General features: G+C 40.9%; 1 protein-coding gene across 16 annotated transcripts in view; it reads right to left on the bottom strand.

The window, feature by feature from the left end:
• The window catches only part of LOC126266996 (homeobox protein OTX1-like), a 698,303-nt gene that overhangs the window by 124,285 nt on the left and 550,350 nt on the right, over positions 1–23,668 (bottom strand). For 8 of the 16 annotated variants that reach the window (XM_049971752.1, XM_049971748.1, XM_049971746.1 and 5 more), the window contains exon 2: positions 10,389–10,490. Coding sequence is in view for 14 of the 16 variants with exons in the window: in XM_049971748.1 (XP_049827705.1) it covers positions 10,389–10,490 (102 nt within the window). In the remaining 2 variants the exon portion in view is untranslated. Of the gene's footprint in view, positions 1–10,388; positions 10,491–21,444; positions 21,612–23,668 lie in introns of all 16 variants that reach the window. The other 8 variants (XM_049971741.1, XM_049971738.1, XM_049971740.1 and 5 more) reach the window with 2 other exon arrangements.

Here is a 23,668-nt window from a genome sequence, read left to right as displayed (position 1 = left end):
AACCAAGACATTACAAAGTTTACATGCTACTTTGTGCGTAGGGTACCCACAGCTAATAATAATTAACGCCTTGTAACACTTTACTAAGAAAAACACATACATATATTGGCGTTCTCTACAATTTTACTAGGTAATTATACAATGTTACCACCTGTTACCACCACATTGTATTACGATGCCCATATTTCAGCTCTTGGCGAGTTACACTTATATCGGGCCCAAGCTGCCTAAGATTACGCGCATGTGCGATTCTTCATTGTCATAAGACAAGCTCGATTCCGGTTTATTTACTCAGGACCCAGCCTACCGCATGTAACCTACAACACATGTGCAGCGGATGTTTACCGTAGTAGTTCTACGTCTGCCACAGTAAACACATTATAGGATGCTTTTACTTATTTTATGCTGTTTATTAAGTCGTCTCTGCAATAAAAAGGGTTGTTATTTTCATTTTATTGCCGTTGGTCTACCATAACGGTCGGCCACACATAATCCAAGCTGTGCTTTACTATAGGTTCATTCCTTTTTCATCACAGGTAATCGCTTGATTCATGGTATCAATTTGTCAATACGAGCTTCTAGTACAACACCACCAGTCGCCAGTCCGTAGCATAGGCATAACAAACAATCGACGTTTTCACAAGTGCTTAATGGTGAGTGATTCTTAAATGGAACAGCACTTCTGGTCGATTGCTACTATTTACTTTCATATAACCCGCAGACGTTACATGCCACGAACATTGTTAAAAGTTATTCATGCGCTTTAGCCACAAATTTTAATGGCTGTAATTATTTTCTACATTAGATTTTATCGCCCATATGTTCAATTTGACATTCACGTAGTAATACTTAACGCCAATTTTCTGTTGACAACAGCCTGTAACTGATCAACATTTTAGATTTGAAAGTGAACTAAGGGCCATCGTAGCTTCCCGATTGTTTGAGGGCTAGTCATGGCATCATTTTTCAGTCAATGCACGTATGACAAATATTTTAAGAACTTTTATAATTTTTTTTCTCCTGTTTACAAAATTCTATTCTAAAAATGCTCCTTATTTAACGGTGCATCTCCTGAGGATGCACCTGTAACGGTGGGAAATCTGTAGCGTTCCCAATAAAGGACGAAGGAACTTCCTTAGTAAAAAAAAAAGTATGAATATTCTTAAATGTTAACAATTAGTTTAAATCGCTTCTTGAGACAAATAAACATTGTTGCTTGCCGCAAGACAGTGCCAATTGTCACACATCTAGCGAAACCACTCATTTCTTGATCGAATCGTCTTAAAAGGATAATAGCCCCCCCCCCCCCCCCACGTTCTCCCGGTTTAACGTCTGCAGACTGCCTCTCGTTGGGCTGCCTTGAAGGAAGGGTCTTTTTGAGTCCACACACACACTGACGGAACTAAAGGCTGCTATTGCAGCTGAGACTAACAGCACTAGTGTCAAGGTGCTCCGCAAACTAGTCTCAAACGAGGGAAAACGTCGTCTGCATGTATTACTGAACGGTGCATCCATTGTGAGGATGTGTTATAAACAATGTGTGTGTGTGAATATATGAAATAAAATACTTTTCCGAACAGGTACATATTTCATTACTTTCTGATTTGTGCCGTGCGGGATTAGCCGAGCGGTCTTAGGCGCTGCAGTCATGGACTGTGCCGCTTATCCCGTCGGAGGTTCGAGTCCTCCCTCGGGCATGGTTGTGTGTGTGTTTGTCCTTAGGATGACTTAGGTTAAGTAGTGTGTAAGCTTAGCGACTGATGACCTTAGCAGTTAAGTCCCATAAGATTTCACATCCATTTGAACATTTTTTTCTGATTTGTGCGACTTTTCTATCACCCTGTAGTTAAGGGGCCTGAAGTAAGGGAATACTAAGGTTGCTGTTTAGCATTCACGTCGACGACCACTTCTTTAAGGTCTCGGCAAACGCTAGTGTTTTGGAACGCTGGGAAGAAAAACGAAGAAGTCATTTCTAAATAAATAAACGCTGGAGTTGGCTTGATCAACTTGAGGAAACTAAGGGAAACCTAAATGGCGAAGGCCGAAAGGGGATTCGACTTTCTATCCTCCGGCACAAGAGTCTGATCTCTCACCAACGCGCCACCTCGTTCGGTAGGGTCCCGAAGGAGTAACGCACGGGAGAAACTGGACCGTTGCTGCGGACGCCGTGTGAGATGAGGGAGACAATGGGAGGGTGGAGTGGGGGGGGGGGGGGGGAGGGGGGCGGGTCTCTGGGTAATCCCCACGCCCCGCCAGTGCGCGGCTGCAGTCCAGGTAGCCTGGCGCCGCATCTGCCGGACCGCCCGCTGCGGCACAGACCGCGCGAGGCGGAGCACCGCGCCGAGCAAGCCGCGGCATCTGCCACTCTGCCGAACCGTTTACACTCTCACTATCTGCTCCCAGTTGTGCTAATACCAGCTAAAGAGTTATTTATACCGAAATTTTAACGCCGAAACTCATTAACCACCCGTGTGCGCCATCACAAACGTTTTCTGTAGGAGGTATTGAGGCACCAGCCATTTGCGGCGCCGTAGATCTTTCGACATGAAAGAAAGAACCTGAGACGATGGGAGAAGCTGAAAGAATACATATCGCTCACAACTAGCTCGTTTCTTGAGGAAAACCTAATCTCTACGTTAAACTTAATGCATTCATTTGATAGTTAACTTTAATTAATGACTTTTTATTCATGTTACCCACACCAGGGGAACCTTAGTCACGCTGACCATCCCACGGGAACAGCGATTTTTTCCCCCTGAGTAAAGACTATTTCCAGTCCGAAGTTCATCTTAAATCCGTCTAGCCGCTTCAGCGTGAAGAAGTACGAACATACTAAACCAACGAAGAAAGAAAATAAGCGATATCTCAGTTTGGTGCAAAGCAAATTGTATATGTACTGGCATCAACGTCATCTGCCATCAAGGGCGCGCCTGTTATCAGTGGGTACGCTCGCATACCATAATCAAATCCAGACTCACTAACAGCCCCCCGTTCTTCACGTAGCCCGCATCTCGTGGTCGTGAGGTAGCGTTCTCGCTTCCCTCGCCCGGGTTCGATTCCCGGCGGGGTCAGGGATTTTCTCTGCCTCGCGATGGCTGGGTGTTGTGTGTTGTCCTTAGGTTAGTTAGGTTTAAGTAGTTCTAAGTTCTAGGGGACTGATGACCATAGATGTTAAGTCCCATAGTGCTCAGAGCCATTTGAACCATTTTTTTGTTCTTCACGTAAAGGCCCAACGTCTCTCTGTCGTACAGCATTTAAGTGACACCGCCGTTGAGAGTCTTCAAGCGTCTCAGAAGACATTAGATACGCCCCACGTTCAGAGGCTAAAATGCAACGGGTTTGCATGGATTAAACACTGAGGATTGTATAAGCATTTTATTCACTACACTGAATCATATTATATACGACATATTAAACAAGGGCATTTTCCCAATACGACACAGTTGAAAAGTCAAATAGTAAATAGATTTTTCTGAGACTAATTGTTGTTCAACATTTCACACTATATTCTTCAAATCAATAAATATCTTGTACTACAAATTTTTAAACGGAGCCTGTAAATTCAGGGTATAAGCTGATTCTACTCCAGAGTTCTTCGAAATCCGCCCTGCCGTTTCAGTGTGAAAAAGTAGCAAACATACTTACGGACGAACTTTCGCATTTGTAATATATAGAACTCTGGGTTCGGCTGTATTGCCAACTCCTGTAGGTTTACGACTTGCTACGTTCCCGAGCCAGTTTTCGTCAGAGTGTGGGCATTCTATAAATTGATGTTTTAGTGGTGTTTGTCATTTTGGACTGGGACTCTCAATACCAAAGAGATTAGCCCTAAATCACACCACTTCACAGGACAAGTGTAGTTAAAATGTGCACAATACTCTGGTTGCGACACAAACAATTATTTGCACTCGTATGTAATCCGCACGTTGTACCCGCAGTTAAAAATTGTCATAGAACTGTCTGTTTAAAAATATTTTAAGAAAAGAACTTCTGAACACACATTCCTTTTAGTGTATTAATGAAGTTGATAACAAAATATTTGCAACGGATCCAGTGTAATTTGGCACATTAAAATGACATTGGATACGATTCCTGACACCACTAAATACCACATATTCCACGCACGTACCAAACACTACAAATTTACCGCCATCACGTTACAAGCCAAGGGCTTCCGTCGTAACATCACGATGTTAAAATTTTACGTAATGTGAATAGTAGATAACAGATACTTCATTCCAGTGTGTCTTCGCTTCGGAGGAGTCAACTGTGTACCGGAGGACACTGTACAGGGGATAAGCAAAATAATGTGAACACCTCTACCTCTTGGGAATGGTTTACTAATAAGGGGTTGGGACCCCAATTTGGCGTAGTACAGCTGGAATATTGGCGTATAACGATTTTATAGTCTCCAGTGGAATGTTATGCCTCTCTTCAATCACGATCCCTCCTATATTGACGAGGGAGGCGGAAATCTGCTCCGGAGTCTGCTATCCAATACCACCCACAAGGGTTCGACAATATTCAAGTGCACGTACTGTGCTGCCCAGGGAAGACGCTGCAGTTCAGTTGCATACTCCTCATACCATGATTTTACTGTACTGGCTGTATGAATCGGTGCATTATCATCCTGAAACATGGCATCATTGTTGGGGTACTGAATCATGGGGAGCACCTGTTCACATAATCGTTGGCTGTAACACGGCCTTTGAGAGTAATGAGGGACCAGAAGAATACCATGACATGGTCGGCCGCACCTTCACACTTCCACTTTCTTGCTTAACCGTTGGAATAAAGAATTCAGGATTGTAGGCTTCTTTTGGCGTTCTCCAGCCGTAAACCCGGCCCGATTTTGAAAATAACGAATACGTCGACTCGTCGGACCATATATTATGTGTTTCCACTGATCAGCAGTCCACAATTTACGCTTCTGAGATCATGTTTCCCCCTTATTTGGGTTGGTTGTCACTAATGGTTTCGGTATAGCAGCTCGTCCATGAATATTCGCTTCATGGAGTGTCGATAGATACGGACTCTCGAAGATGGCTATTGAGCTCTGCAGTCACTTTAGCTACAGTAGTTTTGTGTTGTTTTGACAATTCGTGTTAGCGTACAACGGTCTCTGTCATTTAGTTCTGATTTGCGTACACTATTACGTTTACACGATTATATCTTTTCATGTTTGATGAAGTCTGACATGATTGTTGAAACATTCAGTAAGTTGCCTCTCTTGGTTACTGATGCTCCAGCCAATCGGGTCCCCACAATCTTCCCTTTTTGGAACTCTGTAAGATCTTTCAAACATCCAGCACTCATGCCTAGTCCGTAATGAACACTCACAGCCGAGCGCGAGACGTGCCCTATCTGCGTTGTTGTCCGTCAAACACAACCACCCTATTACTATCACTATTCACATTATTTTGCCTGACCCCTGTACAATACGGAAGTGATTGAGCAATACTTCATTGTCTGCCACAAGCCGGAATAAAGTGGGTTACGACTGATAAACTGACGTAACCCCTAGTCATTCATTCGAGTATCGCCATCTTATTTATTTTCTACACATTCCTTTCTCTACATATAGAACGATAAAATCTAGTGTAAAAAATATTACAGATATTAAAATTTATGGCTAAAGCGTTTGAAAAACTTAAACCGAGTTCGTGTGATGTTACTCCTGCGGGTTCTATAAAGGTAAATAACAGAATTACTAATGCATTTAAGAAGCACTTAAAGACCAGCAATTTTAAATGGTTGGAGAGATTACCAGTCGGGAAAGTTGGGAAGATGGGGAGCGAAAGTGTGAAGTCGATTAAAAGCAAAACTTCGTAAACTTAAACGTTACAATATCGTTTCTTTGTTACTTTTATTTTGGCTGCACCACTTAATCGAGCGAACAAAGATGGTATCTGAGTTCACCCATTGTTTTAGATAGCTACCGTTTGATAATTAGTTAATCTTGACACGATTTTTATGAATTTTATAATTATATAGGGATTACCGCTTTAGTGTACATTTTGTGCTTGTCTCCGTAGCTATGTGTCACGATAATGTTGTTCTTTCTTTCTGTTTGTTTATCAAAATTGTAACTGTGGGTCTTTGAGCACCAGCTGGCAGTTATATCTGGCAAGCTACGGTGGTCACGCAATAGTACATGCAGAGATTAGTCTCCTACTGGTTTTTGCACGCTAACAATCATGCTCTGACCAATCTTTAGACACTGACAAGTTAGGCTTAATTACGATGTTGTGGTAATTAACAATGTATTCAAATACCAATTACAGTGCAGACATAATAAGTTTTTCACTATTTTTAATGATTTAATACTCCTGAAAAGATTTGTTTTCAAACACTGTTACGCGGTTTCCACAGTAACTGAAATACAGTTTTTCTGTATATCTGTGGATGGTTACTAACCAACAGAAATCGGTGATCATCTGGTTGTTATTGGATTACACTGCGATCAAGACAAAAGTTATGATCGTCATGTCTGCCTCACATGATGATGCCATGTCTTATGAACAAATGACGGTCTTTCTCTACATTCTGTCAATACTTCCAGTGTCTTCTAATGATTTTACTATTACATGAAAGTGCTCTAATGCAGTTTACTGCACTGATTTTACATTAAGATGCTGTTGGCATGCTTACAAGACTTCAGATTTTTTCCTCCCTTATTCAATTGAACCGTCTTGTAACGCTCCAACACGCATTTTTCAAATTATTGCGATGTAATTAACGATGTTTCCCATGCAAGTTGTACATTTCATATCAGTGTTCGCGGTTTAATATTAATGGTTACCCAAAAGGTGACTCTTTTCGATCTCGTGCGTCATGTCGGAAGGTGAATAATCAACAGCGTCGGGACTGTTACGAGAAGATAAATTGGGCTAGATTGACTAATTACAAGCTCCAAGTGAAAGAAACATGTATGGTTTGACTGTTTGAATATCGCGAGTGCAGGTACTTTCTCGGTTCGGATGTCGCACACTGACTTTATGAAACAACCGCGTCACGATTGGGCTACGCGCACTCTCGTGTAATAAGCGAAGGAGCTGTTTAGTAATGACGAGAAGAATTGTGGTTTTCGTCGAAATATAAAGCACCTTTTGAACTGTGAATTTCATATGCGTTTTGTGTTGCATATTTCTGAGTTGGATAATACTCCTTCAACAATAACGTGGTTGGAATTCAAAAACCGACTGCGTTAGTGACGGAATTAGGTTAATTTTGTGTGTTCAACAGAATATACAGAATTTTATTGCACTCAGGTGAAATTATTTGTGTGAGTGGCACCGCATCCTATTAGATAATAATAATAATAATAATAATAATAATAATAATAATAATAATAATAATAATAATAATAATAATAATAATAATAATGTTAGTGTAAGGAGAGAAGAGCAACCGCAGCGGGAAAAATAGGGTAGTGAGGTTTGATGCACACAGTCGTTAAATATGCTGCCCCGTTCCTACGTTTACAAGTATGCACTAGGTGCGTTGCAACTTACATATATTTTATCCTATTTTCTTCTTTCTCCGCTTACAGTACTATCCATTCAGTCAGTCTCATTTCAGTCCATTAGCTAGAATGTCTCCCTAAAGTCATATGCCCCAATACCTTACGTAATACGGGTGCTCGTACGTGTATTTGGCGTTATTTTTACTGGACTGATACGTCCTGAAGCTCTCTCTGTCATGCGATAATTTTTTGATGTCTGCGCAGTTAGTGTATTCATCACTCTCAAAATCTATTTGCGTGTTCTACTCTTCGTTTTCCGCTACTTATTTTTCTGCGGATTGAGCCACACGGCACGTAGTACTGGCATACTACCACTTTCTATGTTAACAAGTTTACATCGACTTGTTTTAACTTTACCAAATTATTTTATGTGCGTAATGATACTGTAAAATCGGCACTCGATTGTCGTCGAAGTTTACCAGATAATACTAGGTCTACAACTTTGCTTCCGACGTTTTTTCTCGAAGTTGGGTTTTATTTTGAAAAATTTACAAAAATATTATGATTCATAGTATTGCCTATCGCTGGCCACTACATTCTCCCATCTTTCGGACAGCATACGATTCCCGTGACGGAATAACTGGGCGTCTTTTGTCGGGAGCCATGAATCGATTCAATTCTTCAGCTGTTCATATAATCGGAAGTGCTGGTCAGCCAGACTGTATGCCACTGATCGAAAAAGTCTCAGAGAGCAGCGTATGGAGAATACGGGGGGAGGGATAGGACTTCTCATTCAACGTTTCCGTGTATATTTTGACGGGTTTTGCGACATGCGGTCGAGCACTGACCTGCTGCAAAATTACCTTTACGTGTCTATCGATGTATTGTGACCGTTTGTGTTCCAGTGTTGCGCTCGAACGCTTCAGCTGCTTTCGATAATGATGTCCTGTCAATGTCATTGTCTGTTTCAGTGGCTACGAAACCGTTCTGTCTTCCTCCGCCATGTTGGTCTTCGACATCTAAATCACCGTTCTGAAGGCGTTGAAAATATTCTCTGCACGTTCTTCCACTAATAGTTCCCTCGACACATAGCATTTTAAAAGCCACAGCGGCAGATTTCTTCGTGTTAATGCAGAAAATTAAAGCTTCCCGCAAATGGTGAGAAATAGTTACGTAAGTTGACGTACTTAATCGGGGATAACCTTATGATCCAATCACTACAGATGCCTAAGCTTATTGTATTACACCTATGACCAACCACCTGCACCCCACTTTCCGCTAATACCGTCTATCGCATACCGGCGGAAGCAAAGTTTTGCTCGTCTATTTTTTACTGGAGCATAAATCCCACTGCCAACATCACTTCTCATTGTTGTTGTGGTCTTCAGTCCTGAGACTGGTCTGATGCAGCTCTCCATGCTACTCTATCCTGTGAAACTACTACATCTCCCAGTACTTACTGCAACCTACATCCTTCTGAATCTGCTTCGTGTACTCTTCTCTTCGTCTCCCTCTACGATTTTTACCCTCCATGCTGCCCTCCAGTACTAATTTGGTGATTCGTTGATGCCTCAGAACATGTCCTACCAACCGATCCTTTCTTATAGTCAAGTTGTGCCACAAACTCCTCTTCTCCCCAACTGCATTCAATACCTCATTAGTTATGTGACCTACCCATCTAATCTTCAGCATTCTCCTGTAGCACCACATCTCGAAAGCTTCTATTCTCTTCTTGTCTAAACTATTTATCGTCCACGTTTCACTTCCATACATGGCTACACTCCATACAAATATTTTCAGAAACGACTTCCTAATACTTAAATCAATACTCGATGTTAACAATTTTCTCTTCTTCAGAAACGCTTTCCTTGCCATTGCCAGTCTACATTTTATATCTTCCCTACTTTGATCATCATCAGTTATTTTGGTCCCCAAATAGCAAAACTCCTTTACTACTTTAAGTATCTCATTTCCTAATCTAATTCCCTCAGCATCACCCAACTTAATTCGACTACATCTCATTATTCTTGTTTTGCTTTTGTTGATGTTCATCTTATACCCTCCTTTCAAGACACTGTCCATTCCATCCAACTGCTTTTCCAAGTCCTTTGCTGTCTCTGACGGAATTACAATGTCATCGGCGAACCTCTACGTTTTTATTTCTTCTCCATTGAATTTAATACCTACTCCGAATTTTTCTTTTGTTTACCTCAGTGCTTGCTCAAACTACAGCTTGAATAACATCGGGGACAGGCTACAACCCTGTCTTACTCCCTTCCCAACCGCTGCTTCCCTTCAATCTCCCTCGACTCTTATAACTGCCATCTGGTTTCTGTACAAATTGCAAATAGCCTTTCGCTCCCTGTAATTTACCACTGCCACCTTCAGATTTTGAAAGAGCATTCCAGTCAACATTGTCAAAAGCTTTCTCTAAATCTACAAATGCTAGAAACGTAGGTTTGCCTTTCTTTAATCTTTCTTCTAAGATAAGTCGTAGGGTCAGTATTGCCTCACGTATTCCGACATTTCTACGGAATCCAAACTGATCTTCCCCGAGGTCGGCTTCTACCAGTTTTTCCATTCGTCTGTAAAGAATTCGCGACAGAATTTGCAACTGTGAGTTACTAAACTGATAGTTCGGTAATTTTCACATCTGTCAACATCTGCTTTCTTTGGGATTGTATTCTTTGGGACTGTATAGTTACTTCTCAGTACTACTCAATTATATATTTTCTTTCTTAAGTTCCTAACATGTATGTTCCACTCCCATGAAGCGGCCAGAAACACTGAATGGTTTCAGGTGTTAAGACTTGCACCTTGAGACGTAAGAGCGGCGCACAGCTCCTGAGACGGCCACTTGGACGGAGAGAGAAGTGTACAGCGGGCGGCCTGCCAGCCAGGCGCGCGTTATGCAAGCACTCACCCTATGGCCTGGTCGTGGTGTTCGGCGTCCCAGCGCGCCGAGTTCTCGTACCACGGCTCGCGTATGCGGATGCCGCCTCTCGCATGGATGGTCGAGATTTCCCTGTACAACAGAAAAACACAACCTGTCAGCATCTCTCGGGCTAAAATGAAGTGATGGTTCTGCGCGCACTGTAGAAAAGCAGAAGACGTTCGCCGATTGTGGAGAGTGGTGGTTTTGGTATACGGACAAGAAAGCAACGTGAGGTACATCTAAAGCAGGGCTTCCCAACCCCTTAGGGGACCGCCGGCTCTTTCTAGGGGGTTCGCGGCCACCTTTCACCAAACCGTGTAAAATAATGAGTAAAATTATTGAATAAAAATGTGAAAATCAAATTCATCACTATCTTTTATCGTGTGAAAAACATGTGTACTTTTACTTCAGGCTGTATCCCCAAGCAGTCTTTGCGGTTCCTAAGTGAGAACGTATACACAGTTTAGTGCCGGAGAATGCGGCTTCTCTGATCGACTGCTTTGCAACAATACGGGGGTCCAGAATGAGATTTTCACTCTGCAGCGGAGTGTGCGCTGATATGAAACTTCCTGGCATATCAAAACTGTGTGCCCGACCGAGACTCGAACTCGGGACCTTTGCCTTTCGTGGGCAAGTGCTCAACCATCTGAGCTACCGAATCACGATAAAAATATGTACAATTTTGTAAATAGTCTTCACGGGTATGCCGCCGGATCACGTTTTGCAAACTCCACAATATTTCCTCGGAGCAACTGTCCGACATCTTCAGGTGGTTCAACCTTGCTGATGGCTAGGTATTACTGACAGTATCTGCACGTCGACGCCCCGTTTCTAGAGCACGCGCGTGATTTGCTGATGGTAGAGCACTTGTCCGCGAAAGGGAAAGGTCCCGAGTTCGAGTCTCGGTTGGGCACAGTTTTAATCTGCCAGGAAGTTTCAATACGGGGGTCGTTTGTGCGCCGGCTCACGGCGCTAGATTCGCTGAAACATTTTACGCATGCGCGGAGCGATCTTTGTCGACCAATCACAGCGCTCGGTGGCACGTATGCGGCCACAGGCATCATTAAATGTTAAACTTGCCTTGTCAGTACACTACCTACTTCATAAGTCGATTTGTGACCAGTTTATTACTTCTGACATGAATCGGTGGCTGAAGGCAGGATCACTGAAGAAGGGTGCAGTTTCTCCATCGCCTTCACAAGGGAAGTTTCCAGTTGAAATGAATGAGAAGGAAGGACGATCAAAGGAAGACTTTACATACATTTGAACGTTTTTCTTCGCATTTCACAAAATCTCTCTCTCACACACACACACACACACACACACACACACACACACACACACGACTGTTACGAAATATGCTTGCTCCTTACATGACAGTAGCCAAATAGTGCAAGTGAACAGACCATAAGCGACAGCTTGTCAACAGCAAACAGTTTGGACGTGACGTTGATTGCTCTTGGAGGAAGACAGGTCCATCGTGTGAAATTTCAATTACCAAGTAATTTTAATCAAGTTATAGTGTGTTGAACAAAGGGAGTAAATCCACTAGTAAGTGTCTGGATACAGTGAGAATTTCAATTGGATGGTTAATTTCAAGTTTTTTCATTCATTTCTAAACAAAGTACTATTGATACTTCGGGGGGGAGGGGGGGGGGGGAGGTCGGTCATTGGGAACATGGCACCTGCATTAAGAAGCTTTCAGTCCCCATGAGTTTCGCTCTGAAATTTGGAGTTACTGTGCATTTGACTGACTAGGGGTCCGCCATGGATTTTCGACTGAAGAAGGGGTCCTCCAGCTGAAAAGGTTGGGATGCCCTGATTTAAAGAATACTGCACAGAAAACTTGACACCCGCGGGCAACAACGTTTGTTGCTTCCACAATTGTCCGTTCATACTATGTGTATCATAATTCTAAAACTGACAGGGCGGAAATTATACGGCATTGGAAGCAAAACATCCCAGTCAGTCATTTGCGAGATAGTAGCGAATCTTTCGTTTTGAGCTGCCACTGACCTGAATATGGACTATCATTCTAGTTTGCACAAATGTCTCTGAAATGTGAATTTTAAATGTAAGTTTCTATCTAATAGGAAATCGCATTTCAAAAACTACGGTTTGGTATACTGCAGAAATGTAGTAAATGGTAAGATTAAGATTACAGGTAATACTGATAGAATTGGTAGGGAAAGAAACATAAATGAATGTGTAAGAGAGAAAATGGGCACCGACGACCCTCTTTTTTTTTTTTTTTTACATAATCAGAGTCGGACATCATTCAGTGTTAGTTCATTGCGCCTTGCGCAATATAAATTATATTTTAAACGTAATACAAATTAGTTGATCGCATAACTTCCACTCTTTTATACAAGCACACCAATTATTTTTGCTGCATGTATGTTTACATACACAAACATAAGAATCTCTATAATTTCGTAAATAGTCTTCACGAGTTTGCCGCCGGATCACGTTGTACAAATTCCACAATATTTCCTCGGAGCGACTGCCCGAATCTTCAGGTTGTTCAACCTTGCTGATGGCTACGTACGACTGACAGTATCTGCAAGTCGACTCCCGTGTCTAGAACACGCGAATGATTTACAGATAGATGGTGCCATATTCAAACTCCTTCTGCCGAAAATCGCAGAGCGGCTCTGCTGCGCATGCGCTGTACGCTGCGTTTACCAACAGTGTGGCCAGACGTTACTCACCAACGGCCGAACTAGACCAATGTTATGACGGGCCTGTTATCGAAGAATCTGGATTTTCGCGTCGTGATGCTATTAAATCACGACGCGAAAATCCAGATAAAAATTCTTAAAACACAAAATCAAAAATATTACCGACCAATTGTAGATGGAGTGGAAGGAATAGAAAATCTGTAAACAATTGCAATCGTGATATACTCTTCACTAGGATTTAAAAAAAAATGTTAGGCACCTCAGTATATGTGGGAAAAACTCAAAAGAACGAAAGCCAAGAAGTGGTAATACGAAATTACTTTTTGCAGACCACATAAATCGGAAATTTAATACACCCATTCTGTCACAACATACGATGCAAAAAATCAGAAATAAGATCTGCGCAGTCCCTTACCTTCAGCACAATATCTTCTTTTACAACTTCCTATTATCTTAATAATTTCAGAGTCGGAAGGCAGTGAGTTGCAGACAGATTTGGTTGATTTTCTTATCTAACAAGAATCGCAGTACAATGAGGACTAGCATATAAAGCTTGCCACTGGAAAGTAAGCGTGTTACTCATGCTATGGTCAGTGATATTGCGCAGATCTTCTTTTATCATAAAGACGGAGCTGTTTTGACGGCCATGTAACTGCTCTGCAATTCTCAAAAAACTACGTGACACAATTTTCCTTGTCCCAACAGTAAGTGACTTGGCCGCATTGGGATTACGAAGTGACATGATTTAAGACTCCCAAGAAGCAAGCACACCTTCGTGTCAGTGTGAGACACACACACACACACACACACACACACACACACACACACAAAAGCGCGCGCGTGCGCCTTATCGGATATAACGGGGTGAAACAACATTAAAATTACAGTTTTAATGTTTGGAATTACTCCCTTGACATTCCTAGTCATATTATATTCCCACTTGTATTGCTATGAGAAAGCAGAAGCTCTATCAATTTCGCACTTTGATTCTCAGATTACAGTCAGATCTTTTTACATCCAAAAAGTTTCGAGAGTGGTTTAGTAGAAAACAATGAAAAGTTGCTGGTTTTAATGCTTGAGATATTCCACACAGTCACTCTTCACATGCGAAGAAGACACAGAACGTTCATACAACCATATGAAACTGTCATAACACTACTTCTTTGTGATGATGTCCAACTCACGCCTCACAATGCTTTGAACACTGATGAAGTAGTCTAAGCATTGATCGTTCACGTTAATTTCTGCACTTTGTCGTTTTGTGGCAGGTTCATATTTATAACGCCATGTCTAATCGCCCGTGATGATTTTTCCAAAAAAGAAGTGTTCGCGTTTTGCGTTTCAATCAAGGTGCGGCAGGCGTCCATAGGAGTTAGTGACGTTGTGTGCGACAAATTTAGCACAAACTCGTTTCTTCTTCAAAACCTTCTGGAGACTGTTTTGACCATTTAATTTAGAGCTGTTGATCCAAAATATGTGACGAAACAACGTTGAAAAACTAAGGACACACACACACACACACACACACACACACACACACACACACACACACACACACACTACTTAACGATGTCTGCTCACAGCTAACTCGAATTCACATATGTTGTTTACAATGCTACTTCAAGCTGCCACCGTAGTTTGCTGCGCAGACGTCGTATAAACGCCAGGAATAAACTCAGTCTCGTAACTTTTTGGACGGACGGCGTACGTTAGACAGTTCAATGTTATCTGGTAATCACCGTACCGAAACGAGAGTCTCAAATAGTTTCTGATAAATGATTACTAGTCATCACATTTGTTTAAAACGTTTCACACAATGGATGCTGTATCACCCGCACACGGAGAGTTTGGCTGCTGTGATCACGGAAATAAATTTCGATCGTCTTTAGAATGTTGTAGTTTCTGGGACTGCTCTCCTTTACCCCGTGTCAATTAACATTCTTAGAACAGCAACATTGCTGTCATGAAAGCAGCTATGCCAAAAAGTGGAAATGATTGAAATTTATTATTGCGGTCCCTCGAAATGTCTTGCACCGTGAGATACGAAGGAACTGTGGCCAAGAAATACATATCTATGAATACCAACCCAACGCGGTAATCGTAACTGTGCATGAATTAGATCGTTTTTCCAATCTTGCGTGCTCTAGAGCAGATGAACACAGACTAAACGCAACTTCCTAGACATTTGCGACCGATATAACTGGCGCATGAACAAGTCATTGGAAACAGCGATGCATCAGCCAGTGTTACGTGGGCGATCTTATTCATTTGAATATCTTCATTTCTTCGGAGTTCAAAAATAGTGACAGGAATTAAATGGTTGAAATGGCTCTGAGCACTATGGGACTTAACATCTGACGTCATCAGCCCCCTAGAACTTACAACTACTTAAACCTAAGTAACCTAAGGACAGCGCACACACCCATGCCCGAGACAGGATTCGAACGTGCAACCGTAGCGGTCTCGCGGCTCCAGACTGAAGCGCCTTAGAACCGCACGGCCACACCGGCCGGCAGGAATTAAATGGATAACACTGTATGACTGGCAAGCGCAATACAAAATTACATATTACGGACAGTAGAATAACTAGCAAACAGTAAGCGGTTGTTGATTATATTTATTGGAGGAAAAGAAATCTGGAATTCTGGCTAAAATTGTAAAACCAGCACGATTTGCAAATTCATTAGCAGAAGTTTAGAGTCATCAGTATTTGTTATTCTTGTAAAGTGTGTCAGTAATATGCTTACAAGCTCTGGGGAAGGTATGCACCCATCAAAACAGAAAGTAGTCCACATAAACGTATGTCCGAAAGTCGTCCGTTTCTCAATTATTGATTAAAGAAAATCTAACGAAGTGTTCTAGCTACGAACTAAAAATGAATTCTAACATTTTCTCCGCTCACTTCAATTCATTTATGAAGATGACTGGATACATGAATTAATAGCGAAGTATCGTCCATGCGGTCCTGTTGACAAGTACTACATGCTGCGAAAATATACTTGCTGACACTTGAATCTTCTTCATCTGGCTGCCGAATTAGTCTTTCTGGTCACGCGTGCTACCGAAATCTACTCTACATCGATCCCAGTTTTGTGGTACTACGTATTCTGTTTCAACAACACGACGGTAGACAGAACTCTAGTGCCTTACTCTGATACGTTTGTCCAGCCTCGCACCCATTATTGTTAGTGTGGCTCTGTATAATGGTCGCTACTTGCTTAGAAAATGAATATTTAGCCGTGGCTAAAATGGAGCATTTGTCGGGTAGCTCACCACTACATCCACTGGTAGATAAAGTATGTCTCCCTCTCTAACAGTAATTGGTACGTAACTCAAAACGAGGAATTTTCGGTCATACATTTATGTGGACCTTTTCCTTTGTCCTTGTATGAGACATCTATCCGCAAAATTTTCAACAGCGTTTTCAACGAAGACTGTACTTGAGAAGAAGACTCATGGTAACAATGAAAACTAAAAAAAATGACAGCTAACATACTGGTTGACTACAGACTTCACATTGCCAATTACTGCATCGGGGAAAATTAAGTTTAACACCAACCGCTTACCGATATTCTTTAATCCTCTACTTGACGTAGACAACATACAGGACAGTTTATCATGCCATCGTGAACGAACATATGGCATTACACAGAACTTCTGTTTAGACCGCTACATATTAAACATTTCAACTGTAGTTCCTTGCCGTAAATACTTTTGCTTGCGAGTTTACGAGCCGGCGTGTTATCGAAGGTAAAGAGTCACGCAAACTTTTGACATGTGACGGATTTTGGCTATCAAGAAATGAATCTTCATGAAATACTACAACTTCCAACGCTCGTTATTGTCAGTGGTTTCTGTTCTGTTCTGGAATAACTGCGTGTACACCGACAAAAAACCGAAGCAAATATCGTTAAGTGTTGGAGTGGTGACAAGGATTTCAGAAAACTGATCGTGTACTGTAATCTTCCCTAACCATTCAGCATACTGTCGTTTCAAACTCTGGCCTTCCTTCCAGCGCCAGAGTGTCACAATATACGGTAATCTAGAAAGTAAATACAGTTGCTGCGCAACAATGTTACTGATAAGAACGAGAGTTTTTTATTTACATCAGTGTTATGTGACACATGGATATGAGTCGCAGTACATCTGATCGAATAAGATACGTGACTTTATTCTGAGTACTCTTCGCGATCGGAACCACACATCTGAAAACGAGCTGTCAAAGAATGGTGTGCGTACGCCTGCACCTTCTGAAGTGCGTCGCTGTAGGGATCGTAATCTAGCAAAGGCTTCCTTCTGATATCTACGGTCCCAAATATTACACCAGAGAGATACCAAATGAAGATAAAAGACGTAGCACATAATGTTTCGAGGACGCATCGGCAAAATAAAAAAAAGAAAAGGATCAACCAAATTAGGCACAGGTCACCTGGGAATCATTTTCAACTAACTGAAAACCAGAAAAAAAATTCAGATATGGGGTAAACAGTGCATTTTGCACAAAGTCTAATTACATAAATGAAAATAAACAGCAATGCAGTTTCATTCACGAGTAATGAATTTTGCAAGAGGGTGTTGTATAGACAGCTTCAAGTTACACAAATATATAAATATGCACTCTTCCTTCAGCGGATACGGAAAACCAGCAGTCTGCTGTTGGCGCTCACACTTAAGATTGAGTAAATCAAACAGATGGCCAGTAGTCGCAAATAAGTTGTCTGAATGAAGCGCTGCTTATGCTTCAAGGTGATTGGGAAAGCAAATACTTAAGACAATACCCTACATCTTTAAATCTCTTTAATAAATCAAGGTCGCATTTTCTTTGTGTGTCAGGGAACATACTTGCTGTGCGTGAAGAATATAGTTGACAGTCTCCTAATTGCGTAATGTTCTACTCAGTATGCTTCTCTAACGGTTTCAACAAATTTTGTGAGCCTGGTACAGCTCCGAGAATACATTTCTGAAAGGACAACCGAACAATATGGGTGCGAAGTAAGAATCATTCTTTAGTCGATAGCATGCAGCAGTATACAAGTACATAGTGAATTTCACCGCGTCACATTGTTCGACGCACACATGTATGAACAACATTTTGTTAATAGGTCTGAATTATTAGCTACTGTAACACCTACACTAGGTGACCACAAGAAATTTGTAGATGCGTCAACGCTAATCTGAAAGTATTTACATTCACAATTTGTCCATTAATGAAGCCACTTTCACGTCCGAAGGCATTAACGATCGCAACACTTAATGTACAGTTACGGTGGACATATTAAGTCTCTTTGCTCAGTATATTTATCGTACGATGTCATTAAAACGTTGGCCTATGTAAAATGAGTTAGTAATATTATATGAAGGCAGTTTGACTAAATGACCGGCCATCATCTACTATTACAACGAATCCTCGGCGCAACCTACCGACCAATTAATACGACAAAATCTGCCATATCTATCACATTTGTATGCCACTTAGGCGTAGGCACGTCTTACTTCAACGGAGTGTTGCTTTTCTAAGATGATGAGCAGTGAAGGATAAGAGAGAGAGAGAGAGAGAGAGAGAGAGAGAGAGAGAGAGAGAGAGAGAGAGAGAGGGGGGGGGGGGGGGTTATCCTCAGAACAAATACACGAAGTGAGCTGAGCAGAATAAACTTACACGGTACGATTTTCCAAAAAGTGGAAAATTTTCACTTGTGCAAATTCCTTCATGAAGTTACCCCAAACTGTCGATAACTTTCATCATATTACTGTCTAACATGCTCTGGACACCCTCTAGCACCTGAACACAACTTAATGATTCATTTTAACATAGGTTGTAAGTGCTACCGTCTCCAGAGATATTTACTGTTCGTCAAGGGACACGCTAGAGAAACTTAAGATTCGCAGCAATGGTCAAATTTGTTAAAATCATCCTGAACGTGCTGATACTTTGATACTAAATAGTTCGCAATAGCCTAGTATCTAGAAACATTTTAGTGAGAAAATAAATTATCACGAATATTCACTCGCTTGACACTAGAAAGCGTGACGCCAATCATCGCTTAGCTAAGTGACATTTGCTTAAGGTTGTATAGTTTTTAATGACTAAGTCTGGTAAAGACGCTACGAAACCAAGCAACTTGACTGTAACTCATTGTTGGATTTCACGGAGAGTAAAAACATTATTAACTTCAAATATGAACATATAAACTCAGATCTCCTCGAAAACAGTATTACCCTTAACAGTCATCAGAAGAGTAAGCAGTTTAAGCTCTGTCCGTAATTCCTCTGTGTCCATCATACTGGAAATAATTATTGCAGTTCATTACCTCCGAGGAAAACGGGACAGGAAATGAATAGTATTGGTGAAGGATACCCTCTGGCACACACCGTACGGTGGCTTTCGGAGTATGTAAATAGATGTAGAATTGATAGAAGTTGTTAGCTGATGGTTGAACATCCCTCTTCAGGACTCCCACAGCGCAATATGCCATACGAACTCACTTTTTATCAGGCCTAAGGGTAAGCAGGCCACAGAAGCTGAATACACAACAGTGGAGTTGGTTCCTCGCGGGGGCGGGCAACGTCGATTCGCCGAAGCACGCGTCAGCGGGTTCGAAGCATGCTGCAGGGGAGAATTTCAAACGCGCCGTTCCTGGAAGGCGATTTACTTTAGTCAATCTTTCATAACTATGTACCTGAAAAAGTGACCTGAAAATTGCGGCAAAAGTTCTCAAGAATGATACGAAAAGGGATACTTTCAAATTAAATTATCTGTTCGCAATTAATAAAAAACTGTCTCTTTCGGCAAAGCAGAATTAGTGACAAACAACTACACTGTACCTCTAAAATTAAGCGCAGAGTTTAACAGGACGAAAGACAATTTAGTAAAATTAGTAAACTTGATTTTTCACGGTTTACTTTCGATACAGGCACCAATAGAATCCTCTGAGACAAACCTCCTATGTAATGTGAGCTTTCCGAATTTATCTTGCAGCTTTGATTTTTAAAACGAAATGTGCGCTAAGTGTGGCGTGAACGTAAATATCAGGCTACGCCAGAGATCACTGTCTTTCATCACTACCCACTATCACATGTGAAAAGTAAGTTATCAAAGCACGTTTTCGGAAGATGGGTGTAGCATTCGGTTGAACACAAGATGTTTTTAATGAAAAACTATTGCCTGAAAAAAAGAATCCTTCAGCCATTAACTCGGCCAAAATACAAATATTAATCAAAACCATAAATTCAGAATCGGTAAAAGATAATGGAAAAATTGGACAAAAAGCTCGTGAGAAACTTATTCTGGAATAAAAAAAACAGTATAAACGTGAAAATTAACACATAAGTACGCTTTTTTAAATGTTAAAATTAAAAGTAGAAAAATAAGAGTAATTGCTGTATGGGCACTCCGAAGATTGTCTTAGCTACACGACGTTTGAAAAGCTAAGTGGCAAAGCAAATTGGCATAAATAAGGAAGACGTAAAGCTATAAAATATGGGAAGAAAATTAAGAAGCGGAATGGTTTAGAAGACAAAGAGGTAGAAGAAGGCGAAGAAGGAAACGAACACGAAAATCAATAAAGGGAAAGTTAAAAGGTGGAGAACGATAGCTAAAACGTAAAGCTATCCTAGCTGTTTAAACACAGTCCTTAGCTATACTGTAACGGAAATAGAACAAATGTTTGTATGACTGAGCATTAATTGATAATGAATATAACGACTGACATTAATGCAGAAAATAATTACAAATACTAACTTAGCGGATGTACTCCAGATAACAAAAATGGGACTCAGGTAGCACAAGAGCACCTTCGTAATCAGATACCAGATAAAAAGAGAACAGCAAGCATCGACGTGACCATAAATTTCATTTGGACAGATTACAAATATAAATTACTAATGCAGCTTCACTTATGTTCAATATTTGAGTAAAATCAGAGAAGTCTGTCAAATAGTATATTGTCGTGCGGTTAACGCCTATAAGGCGAAACCACCCTAATAAATATCAGTACACAAAATTATTTCACCCTCTTGGCTGAGAACTGTTTGTCACAAACGCAATGAAATACGCTGTTAGCTTTGGCGGTCTGAAAACCACACCCACTATATAAGCATAAATAGCTTATCGACACTATTCACTAAGTCAGCGACAGATTTCACTGTAATTTCAATTATTTTTTAGTCTTAACACGCATTGTGTCGATATTACTATAGTTACGCTACATTTGTTGTTAGTGCCCCATTAAATATACTACTGCAACGTAAGAGCTAGCAAACCGCTAAGAGATGTTTAATTATCAACAGCATGAGCCTTTGCTTGCGCCCGAGTTGTCAGTTGCTACACGGAAAATATCATTAGGCTAGGTGACAGATGAACGTACTTCATAATACCGTATGGGCTCCTGTGGATGACGGCGCGACCCTTCAAACTGTGCAGGCCTGGCGATTCTCCCAAATCTCTGCAGGCACCGACAGGACGACTACACCAGGGGGTTTTCGTCACTTCTAGGCGAACGGCGGGATGTTCCTCGAGTTCCATCACAACCTGCTACAGTCACAAACACACGGAGTAGGGTTTACACCACGCGACACTTCACAAGTTTCACAAATAAATAACCCACACCCACTTCCTCTAAAGCGCAGTCCAATTCCCTTGGCCAAATTGGTCACAGAAAGCCGAGGTCGCTGCAGAGGGGCATTTCTTTAAACATAAAATCTCACTGCTTAGATTATTTTCTGCCTATCGACCACATTTTTACTATCTCAAACTGACCTTTTTCGGACAGTGTGACATCTTCAGCTATATTAAAGAATACAAAAATCAATAATAATTGTTTTCCGATTCTGTATTGACAGTATTACGGGACACAGGATTACTAGCCAACTATAATTTATTTTTATATTTTTTAAAACAGATATGAAGACGTGAGACACCGACAGAAACTGATCAGTTCGAAATAATAAAAACAGAGACCCAGTGTATTTTCTCCATACCGATAAGTTTTCTCAAATTTGGTATCACTCTATAATGAATCCTAAATTTTCACCTTATTAACTATTAAGTCAGCGAGACATTTGCTATCTCAGGTTTTGACAAGGGCACTATTTACACATCAACGAGAATTGTATCGACATACCGAACACAGACGTGAAGTATATGGACACGGAAACTGTCGGGATGTTAGGATAATAATAGTGCTACGAATAAATTTATCGAGAAAACTCTAACCTTATTATGAAGCACAGAAAAAATTACAGTACAACTGCATGTCGCCGAGGAGAGCAATTCGAATTACGAGTAAAGGATATCTCTGCATGTACAGTAAGCAGTGAGAATGTTTAACCATAGAACAGTAGAGGAGGAAAATGTAACATTGCTACTAAACCATTGTAAATTGTACTACAAATTTATTCAAAGGAAGTCATAATTTTTTGGTTATGCATTAGTTACAGCTAATAGTTCTCCAATGGCATGTTATGTACCAAATTAAGTACAAAATGCCCTGTTTGGTTCCCTACCGCAATTGTAAACTTTACAAGAGTTTAGTAACCCAGGATTAAGATTGCTGCTGATCTTACACGGCAATTTATTAGCGACGCGCTTCGAATTAATAGTGCTCACATGAGATACCAAGACATACTTGATCACTTGTAACATTTGCACTATTTACAGTATTAACAAGAGAACGCTAATTTCTTGAGGTGCCAAGGTCTTCATTAGGACCAGGCGATATGCCTATCTACAGAGACATGAATATTACGTACGGTGTATTTTTTGGCAAGAAAAGGTTCTGTCATGTATATGCACATTTATACCGAGTTACGCATTCGTAAATTATGCTATTCTCCTCAATTTAAAAACATTGCAAAAAGAAATCCAAACTTCATACGGCTGCACAAATAAGTTACAAAAAAAGAGGATAGAGTTTCGGTCACCGTACTAAGCAGTGGACGTTCAAATAACTAGCTATCACCAAAAATATTTACATGATAATAAATGTTTTGCCAAGAAGTAAACCATAAAAGTATTCCATTTCTATCTAGGGAAGCGTATGGTCTGGAACTAATGAAGATTCTGGAAATTCAAGTCAACTAGTGAACAGTAATCTAGTGCAATGTCAGTAGCGTAAATAATGTTTAAGTTGCTGGCGTGTCTTGCTGTCTGATGACCAGCAGTAGTGGCTGGAAACGCGCTGCTAGTAAATTAATGTAATTTTAATAAGCATAAACGACGCGATGGGTTGTTGTGTACGTATAATCCTTTATTATAATCCAATCACGGAAACTTGTCAGCGTAGGTAATAACTGTTCATATCAGGAGTTAGTACAATAACTTAAAGAATTTCGTGTGCAACCTCATAAACAGACACTACACATATTAACGAAATACGCACGGTAGGACCTCGTTAGAAATATTCAGTAGTCGGCCACGATGAGAAATCTCTTCCTGTAATCTACCGTGTATAGCGACAACGTAGGTACTGACTATACTGTAGCAAATGCACCAATATATTCTAGTAGCAACAGTGGTCTCACGTAAGGTAAAAGTGTCAATGAGGTGGGTACATTTTGTGAACCTAAGAGGCATAAAGAAAAGAATTCTCA

The sequence above is a fragment of the Schistocerca gregaria genome, chromosome 4 (assembly GCF_023897955.1).
Source record: "Schistocerca gregaria isolate iqSchGreg1 chromosome 4, iqSchGreg1.2, whole genome shotgun sequence".
Taxonomy (NCBI): domain Eukaryota; kingdom Metazoa; phylum Arthropoda; class Insecta; order Orthoptera; family Acrididae; genus Schistocerca; species Schistocerca gregaria.
This window is presented reverse-complemented; position numbering and strand designations above follow the sequence as displayed.